The sequence below is a fragment of the Salvelinus sp. IW2-2015 genome, linkage group LG31 (assembly GCF_002910315.2).
Source record: "Salvelinus sp. IW2-2015 linkage group LG31, ASM291031v2, whole genome shotgun sequence".
In the NCBI taxonomy this organism is placed as follows: Eukaryota; Metazoa; Chordata; class Actinopteri; order Salmoniformes; family Salmonidae; genus Salvelinus; species Salvelinus sp. IW2-2015.
The window spans coordinates 24,987,725-24,996,978 of NC_036870.1; the positions used below are offsets into that span (position 1 = coordinate 24,987,725).

The 9,254-nt window shown below is 45.3% G+C and overlaps 1 protein-coding gene across 1 annotated transcript in view; it reads right to left on the reverse strand.

Annotated features, from left to right (window-relative positions):
* Window positions 1-9,254, reverse strand: part of pals2b (protein associated with LIN7 2, MAGUK p55 family member b) — a 38,247-nt gene that overhangs the window by 7,192 nt on the left and 21,801 nt on the right. Inside the window, exons 3-7 of the mRNA XM_070436398.1 lie at window positions 7,584-7,736; window positions 4,961-5,214; window positions 3,275-3,292; window positions 3,076-3,151; window positions 1,751-1,870 (exon numbers count right to left, since the gene is read on the reverse strand). Coding sequence (XP_070292499.1) covers window positions 1,751-1,870; window positions 3,076-3,151; window positions 3,275-3,292; window positions 4,961-5,214; window positions 7,584-7,736 — 621 coding nt within the window. The remainder of the gene's footprint in view (window positions 1-1,750; window positions 1,871-3,075; window positions 3,152-3,274; window positions 3,293-4,960; window positions 5,215-7,583; window positions 7,737-9,254) is intronic.

Genomic DNA, 9,254 nt, shown 5'->3' on the forward strand with positions numbered 1-9,254 from the left:
GGAGAGATGGGGAGAGTGAGGGGGATGGAGAGAGAGAGGGGGATAGAGAGATGGAGATAGAGGGAGAGAAAGAGAGAGTGAAAGGGAATGAGCAGAAGGGAAGGATGAGAAACCTTTGGTACCCTGGAGTCGTTGACAATTTTCAGGACCTTTCTCTGACACCGCCTGGTATAGAGYTCAGCGCATTCTCGGAGTACACATCATGGAAATATGTCAGGCCTTGTGAATGTTAACCATGTTTAAAGGTCTTACGCACACTGGCTACGGAGAGTATGATCACACAGTCCTCCGGAACAGCTGGTGCTCTCATGCATGGTTCAGTCTTGCTTGAATCGAAGCGAGCAGAGAAGGCATTTAGCTCGTCTGGTAGGCTCACATCATTGGGGAGCTCGCGGCTGGGTTTCCCTTTGTACTCTGTGATAGTTTGCAAGCCCTGTCACATCTAACGAGTGTCAGAGCCAGGTAGTAGGCTTCGATCTTAGTACTGTATTAACYCTTTTCCTGTTTGATGGTTTGTCGGAGGGCGTAACGGTCTTATTAGCACCCGGGTTAGTGTCCCACTCTTTGAAAGCGGCAGCTATAGCCTTTAGCTCAGTGTGGATGTTGCCTGTAATCCATGGCTTATGGTTGGGATATGTAATGTGCATTCAAAAAAAAWWAAAAAAATATGCATTTACATAAGTATTCAGACTCTTTGCTATGAGACTCGAAATTGAGCTCAGGTGCATCCTGTTTCCATTGATCATCCTTGAGATGTTTCTACAACTTGATTGGAGTCCACCTGTGGTAAATCTCTTTCGTATCGTTTGAGGTTCCTAAAGATCGGAAACCTCTTCAAAGGGGGTGACACTCTAGACCCCCAATACTGTATAGCAGTGACATGATTATCCATGGCCCTGCCGTACTTGGGGTCCTTTTTAAAGTCTTTTGAAAAGCAAGATGACAATCAGAGTCACTGACGCAGCATTTCGAATCCCGTACCATAGCGCTTTCTCTGCTGTGCGCAGAGCCGGTTTCCGAACTGGTCACAGGGTGCACTCAGCCACGCTAAAATGTACTAAATGATATCATAACCGGCAGACTCAACAACCTTGGTTTCTCAAATGACTGCCTCGCCTGGTTCACCCAACTACTTCTCAGACAGAGTTCAGTGTGTCAAATCGGAGGGCTGTTGTTCGATCTCTGGCAGTCTCTATGGGGGTACCACAGGGTTCAATTCTCGGGCCGACTCTTTTCTCTGTATGTATCAACGATGTCGCTCTTGCTGTGGGTGATTCCTGATCACCTCTACGCAGACAACCCATTCTTTGGACACTGTCTTAACAACATACAAACAAGCTTCAATGCCATACAACACTCCTTCCGTGGCCTCCAACTGCTCTTAAATGCTAGTAAAGACGAAATGCATGCTCGTTAAACGATGGCGCTGCCCGCACCCGCCCGCCCAACTAGCATCACTACTCTGGACGGTTCTGACTTAGAATATGTGGACAACTACAAATACCTAGGTGTCTGGCTAGACTGTAAACTCTCTTTCCAGACTCACATTAACCATCTCCAATCCAAAGTTAAATCTAGAWTAGGCTTCCTATTTCGCCATGTCATTTACAAAATAGCCTCCAACACTCTACTCAGCAAACTGGATGCAGTCTATCACAGTGCCATCCGTTTTGTCACCAAAGCCCCACACCACTGCGACCTGTATGCTCTCATCGGCTGGCCCTCGCTACATATTTGTCGCCAAACCCACTGGCTCCAGGTCATCTATAAGTCTTTGCAGGTAAAGCTCCAGCAGGTAAATCTCACTGGTCATCCCCAAAGCCAACACCTTCTTTGGCCGCCTTTTCTTCCATTTCTCTGCTGCCAATGACTGGAACGAATTGCAAAAATCACTGAAGTTGGAGACTTATATCTCCCTCACTAACTTTAAGCATCAGCTATCTGAGCAGCTTACTGATCGCTGCAGCTGTACACAGCCCATCTGTAAATAGCCCATCCAACTACCTACCTCATCCCCATATTGTTTTTATTTACTTTTTTGCAAACCAGTATTTCTACTTGCACATCATCATCTGCACATCTATCCTTCCAGTATTCATTTGCTAAATTGTAATTACTTCGCTACTATGGCCTATTTATTTCCTTACCTCCTTACTCCATTTGCACACACTGTATATAGATTTTTCTATTGTGGTATTGACTGTACTTTTGTTTATCCCACGTGTAACTCTGTGTTGTTGTTTTTTGTCGCACTGCTTTGCTTTATCTTGACCAGGTCGCAGTTGTAAATGAGAACTTGTTCTCAACTGGCCTACCTGGTTAAATAAAGGTGAAAAAATAAATAATAATAATAATAATAATAATTCAATTGATTGGACATGATTTGGAAGGGCACCCACCTGTCTATATAAGGTCCTACAGTTGACAGTGCACGTCAGAGCTAAAACCAAGCCATGACGTCAAAGGAATGGTCCGTAGAGCTCCGAGACAGGATTGTGTCGAGGGGGAAGAGTACCAAAAAAATTCTGCAGCATTGAAGGTCCCCAAGAAGACAGTGGCCTCCATCATTCCTAAATGGAAAAAGTTTGGAACCACCAAGACTCTTCCTAGAACTGGCCGCCTGGCTAAACTGAGCAATTGGGGGAGATGGACCTTGGTCAGGGAGGTGACCAAGAACCCGAAGGTCACTCRGACAGACCTCCATATTTTCTCTGTGGAGATGGGAGAACCTTCCAGAAGGACAACCATCTCTACAGCACTCCACCAATCAGGCCTTTATTGTAGAGTGGCCAAATGGAAGCCACTCCTCAATAAAAGGCACATGACAGCCCACTTGGAGTTTGTCAAAAGGCACCTAAAGGACTCTCAGACCATGAGAAACAAGATTCTCTGATGAAACCAAGATTGAACACTTTGGCCTGAATGCCAATCGTCATGTCTGGAGGAAACCTGGCACCATCCCTACGGTGAAGCATGGTGGTGGAAGCATCATGCTGTGGTTATGTTTTTCAGCGGCAGGGACTGGGAGACTAGTCAGGATTTAGGGGAAGATGAACAGAGCAAAGTACAAAGAACCTTGATGAAAACCTGCTCCAGAGAGCTCAGGACCTCAGACTGGGGTGAAGGTTCACCTTCAAACACGCCAACGAGTCTAAGCACACAGCCAAAACAACGCAGGAGTGGCTTCAGGACAAGTTTCAATGTTCTTGAGTGGCCGATCGAACAACTCTAAAGAGACCTGAAAATATTTGTGCAGCGACGCTCCCCATCCAACCTGACAGCTTTAGAGGATCTGCAGAGAAGAATGGGAGAAAATACCCAAATACAGGTGTGCCAAGCTTGTAGTGTCATATCCAAGAAGACTCAATACTGTAATCACTGCCAAAGGTGCTTCAACAAAGTATTGAGTAAAGGGTTTGAATACTTATGTAAATATTATATTTCAGGTTTTTTTTTATATAAATTTGCAAAAATATCGAAAATCTTTTTTTGCTTTGTCATTATGGGGTATTGTGTGTAGATTCATGAGATTTTTTTTTTTTTTTAATACATTTTGGATTAAGGCTGTAACGCAACAAAATATGGAAAAACTGAAGGGGGCTGAGTACTTTCCGAATGCACTGTACGTACTGTGGGGATGACGTCGTTGATGCACTTATTAATGAAGCCAGTGACTGTTATGGTAAACTCCTCAATGCCATCGGATGAATCCCAGAACATACTCCAGTCTGTGATAGCGAAACAGTCCTGTAGATTAGCATCCGCTTTATCGGACCATTTACGTATTGCGTGCGTAACTGGTACTTCCTGTTTTGAGTTTTTGCTTGTAAGCAGGAATCAGGAGGATATAACGTGTAGGGGTGCATTCTGTGCTCAGTCAATGATTTCGATATGAGAAACAGACCCCCTTCCCAGCCACAAACTTTTTCTCTTCGGATCTACACGATTCACGTGGATGGCCTATTGAGCTCAAAATGGCGAATATCACCGAAAAGCGAAGGGTTTGCATCCCTGATTAAGGATTCCAGATTTAAGCTCACTGTCAAGTAATCACTTTCCCCATCTCCCTGTCACAGTCTCTCTCTCGCGCTCCAGCTTCTCTCTCAGTAGGTCATCAAAGTATTATCTTTGAGCTGATAGCATGCATGCATCTGATTGAAGCAAAGATATTCCCTACTCAAAGATATAAATCCTATTGGTCCACACTCTGAAAAGCCCTGTTAGTCCTCTGATAGGTCCATGGATGTAGGAGGTCAGTATTCTAGGGGAGGTTTTGATCCTTTCATAACAGGAGTTGAGATGAATACATGTATAGAATCGTTTCTGTACTAAAATAGAASCATCAACATTGAAAAACATCATACAATGTTCAGCACATCTTTTGCCCAAGGGTTAGGACTYTCCCAGACCCCCAAAAAATCTTAGTTGGCCGAAAGTCGTCTGTTCTTTCGACCAATCGATTGGTCAACCTTTGTTTACGTGTATTTTTCCATATATAGACARACCTTATGTGTTTAAATAAAATCAGCTATATGCATTGAGCTTGTCTGACGCTTTAAGCTTACTGTTTGATGAAATAACATACAAAGGACTCAAGAGGGAGCCAGAGATCTAGATAACCAGAAGAAAAAAACCTTAACCTGACCATCCTCCTCTCGCTCCTGCTGGCTTTCGCAGATTCTGCAGTTACTCTCCTGAAGTTGCCGGTAATAGGCGAGGAGTTGGCAACCTTTCTCATGTGAAATGCCAATTTAGCTTACCGTTTCTACCGATCTGCATGCCAGTTATGATTTTCATATGCACATTTTCATGGAAATGTTTCATTTAATTTATAAATGTCTTCGTATTTCAAAATTATTGTCATGTGGTTAATGAAAATTATCTCCAAATCTAAAGTAAAATCATAACAACATAAAAAGTAACATCTATTCTAATTGCCAACTATGTAAAAATAGCCTACATAAAGCCAACAAACATTGCAGCCTGCAGGTAAAAAATATCCTGATGGGCCTCCCTGGTTTGAGTCCAAGCTCTGTTGCAGCCGGCCGCGACCATGGGGTGGTGCACAATTGGCCCAGCGTTGTCCGAATTAAGCGGGCATTGTGTCAAGAAGGAGTGTTTCTTGGTTGGGTTGTGTTTCAGAGGACGCATGGCTCTCGACCTTCGCCTCTCCCGAGTCCATGCAGGAGTTGCAGCGATGAGACAAGACTGTAACTACCAATTGGATACAACAAAATTGGGGAGAAAAAGGGGTAAAAAAAARAAGACTAAATAATAATTAAAGAATATCCTGATCAAAATAAATATCCTGTAAATCACATTGGCTATGCATGGCCTGTCTGCAACGAACTTGAAACGTATCAACTACCAAATTGGGTCAGGCTTGAGCTAGCAAACTTGCAGCATTGTATAAAATATTCTGGGTCCTCAGAGTTTCCTGTAGCAGTGAGCTCGGGACAGACACTGCTGTAGGCTATTTGATCAAGGGATACAAGGTCCTCAGGTAGGCCTGTTTTACGATGTTTCCACTGAATCAGAGAACGWCATTTTTCCCTTTCATGCTGAGTGGTTATCCAAAGGGAGAGAGTTGTAAAGATTTTAAAATACATAGAGGAACTATTGTCATTCTCAATGGATTTAAAAACAGAAGTTGTTTGCTTGCTGTTTGAGGTGAAGAAAGCARTCCTTTGAGAAGCTCCACAGCTCATTAGTGGTGGTGCATTAAGCCAATCAGAAATACTATCAGATTCCCAAACGGGCACATTTACATGCCTACATTTGCGCGCGGGCCAGGCAGCTTATAGACCTACTTGTATGCGTAATCAGGTGCGTGTCCTTACTCAACATTGACAGGAGCACTCTAAACAAAAGACAATTACTAAATTGACAAAACTTGTAAATGGAATGAAATAAACCAAAACCTGTTTCTGCGCTCTGCAAACAAGGTGTCCACTCCGACAACGAGACAACAACGTGACAACAAGGTGTCCACTCCGACAACGAGACAACAACGTGACAACAAGGTGTCCACTCCGGACAACGAGACAAAACAACAACGTGGACAAAACAACGTGACAACACAAAGGTGTCCACTCCGACAACGAGACAACAACGTGACAACAAGGTGTCCACTCCGACAACGAGACAACAACATGACAACAACGTGACAACAACGTGACAAACAAAGGTGTCCACTCCGACAACGAGACAACAACGTGACAACAACGAGACAACAACGTGACAACACGGTTCCACTCCGACAACGAGACAACAACATGACAACAACGTGACAACAACGTGACAACAAGGTGTCCACTCCGACAACGAGACAACAACATGACAACAACGAACAACAACGTGACAACAAGGTGTCCACTCCGACAACGAGACAACAACGTGACAACAAGGTGTCCACCTCCGACAACGAGACAACAACGTGACAACAAGGTGTCCACTCCGACAACGAGGACAACAACGTGACAACAAGGTGTCCACTCCGACAACGAGAACAGTAAACGACTGGAATAATAACATATTGAATGCATTAACAGAAATGACTGGAACCAAACAAACATTGTAGATTACAAATGATAGGAATTCATGTTAAATGTACTACTGYAGATTATATGTAATGGGGACTTGATAGACACTAACAGTCAAACGCAAACAATTCCCACAACGAAGTTATGAAACAATGAATGTGCACAAATTGCCGGGAGAGAACGAATTCTGGAGAGACGTGCATTTTAGCCACACTGCCCTTCTGTTTGGACTTTGGCATCTCCGCAATGTATTAGTTCACTAAGATGGGCGCGAATCAGACAGGTGTCTCGTGTGCCATAAAAATAGATATATTCGCCTACCGCTCGATTAAATAAAATCTTGGTCGACCAAAAAATCGTTAAGTCAACGAATTGGCGTCAGCCCTACCAAGGGTAGTCGAAAATTCTACCTGCTAGATATACACTGAGACATAGACTGACCAGGTAAATCCTGGTCAAAGCTATGATCCCTTATTGATGTCACTTGTTGATGTCACAATCATTGTAGATGAAGGGGAGGAGACAGGTTTTTTAAGGATTTTTAAGCCTTGACACAACTGAGACATGGATTGTGTATGTGTGCCATTCAGAGGGTGAACGGGCAAGACAAAATATTTGTGCCTTTGAACGGGGTATGGTAGTAGGTGCCAGACGCACCGGTTTGTGTCAAGAACTGCTGGGGTTTTCACGCTCAACAGTTTCCTGTGTGTATCAAGAATGGTCCACCAACCAATRGGACATTGGACATCCAGCCAACTTGACACAACTGTGGGAAGCATTGGAGTCAACAAAGGCCAGCATCCCTGTGGAATGTTTTCAACACCTTGTAGAGTCCATGCACCCGACAAATAGAGGGGGGTGCAACTCGATATTAGGAAGGTGTTCTTAATGTTTTGTACACTCAGCGTATATCCATATTGCTCATAGCCCATGCTTTCAGATTAACAAGAAGAACCAAGGTATAAAGGCTATGGGGTCAGTTCTGAATGTAGGCCATTATCATCAACTATAACCTTTAACCTTAGTGACTGGGTTACGCACCTGGAAGTGGGGCTCCTGGAGGATTCGGGAGAGTTCCGCTGCGCTGTCATCACGGACAGCGAGGGCAGTGATGTCACCCAAGATGTCTGTGACCAGCTCTATATTGTTGTCCTGCACCGCCTCCAGCCTCAAGTCCTCCAATCGCTCGTGGGCCTGCAGGGGTCAGAGGTGAAAAGTTATGGGGTCACATACTGTACAGACATGGGAGGAAGTTGTACAATGGTAGATAGCCATTGTTGTGTGTGGTTGCGTTCCCTTGCCATTGTGTGAACTTGTGTTATACTGCCTTTTGTGGTACTGGTGTCAGTAAGTTGAGTTGTTGAGTGAGGGTTCTGTGGTTGTATTGTGATGAGGAAGTCAAACTCATCTCTCGATCTTTTTCGCTCTCTCCCCCCTCTCTCTTTCTCTCTCTTTGTCTCTCTTTGTCTGTCAGTGGAGTGACAAACACTCTCCCACTTGCCCAGAATGACCATTATGGCGGCAAGCCAATGCTGAGTAATTCATGGCAGGAGTATCAGTCTGTGAAGGCACTGGGAGAGCTGCTGGCACTTATCCTCCTGACATCATCTTGTCTACAGTGACAGACCTCACCAAGGGCTGAATATGAATATGTCAAATCAGTGCACGTATATAGGTTAGAATGAGCTTGTGTGTGTGTGTGTGTATCATTGGGACCATCAGGGTACCTGAGGGGGGGGGGGGCTGTTATGTATTAGTACACTGATAGATTACTACCTTAGCGAGGAGCACGCTGCTGCCTGTCAGCCTGTGGTCAGTTTGTGAGTCATTCTCAGTGTGGGAGTCAGTCTCAGTGTGGGAGTCAGTCTCAGTGTGGGAGTCAGTCTCAGTGTGGGAGTCAGTCTCTGTGTGGGAGTCAGTCTCTTGTGTGGGAGTCAGTCCGGCTGTGGGAGTCAGTCTCTGTGTGGAGTCAGTCTCAGTGTGGGAGTCAGTCTCTGTGTGGGAGTCAGTCTCTGTGTGGGAGTCAGTCTCAGTCAGTGGGAGTCAGTCTCTGTGTGGGAGTCAGTCTCAGTGTGGGAGTCAGTCTCTGTGTGGGAGTCAGCTCAGTGTGGGAGTCAGTCTCGTGTGTGGGAGTCAGTCTCGGTGTGGAGTCAGTCTCAGTGTGGGAGTCAGTTCTCAGTGTGGGGAGTCAGTCTCGGTGTGGAGTCAGTCTCAGTGTGGGAGCAGTCTCGGTGTGGGATCATTCTCGGTGTGGGAGTCAGTCTCAGTGTGGGAGTCAGTCTCCGGTGTGGAGTCAGTCTCAGTGTGGGAGTTCAGTCTCGGTGTGGGAGTCGAGTCTCGGTTGTGGAGTCAGGTCTCAGGGTGGGAGTCAGTCTCGGGTGTGGGAGTCAGTCTCAGTGTGGGAGTCAGTCTCGGTGTGGGGATCATTCTCATGTGGGATCATCAGTCTCAGTGTGGGATCAGTCTCAGTGTGGGAGTCATTCTCAGTGTGGGAGTCATCTCAGTGTGGGAGTCAGTCTCAGTGTGGGAGTCGATTCTCAGTGTGGGAGTCAGTCTCAGTGTGGGGAGTTCAGTCTCAGTTGTGAGTCAGTCTAGGTTGTGGAGTCATTCTCAGTGTGGGAGTCATTCTCAGTTTGGGAGTCATTCTCAGTGTGGGAGTCAGCTCAGTGTGGGAGTCATTCCTGTGTGTGAGTCATTCTCAGTGTGGGATCA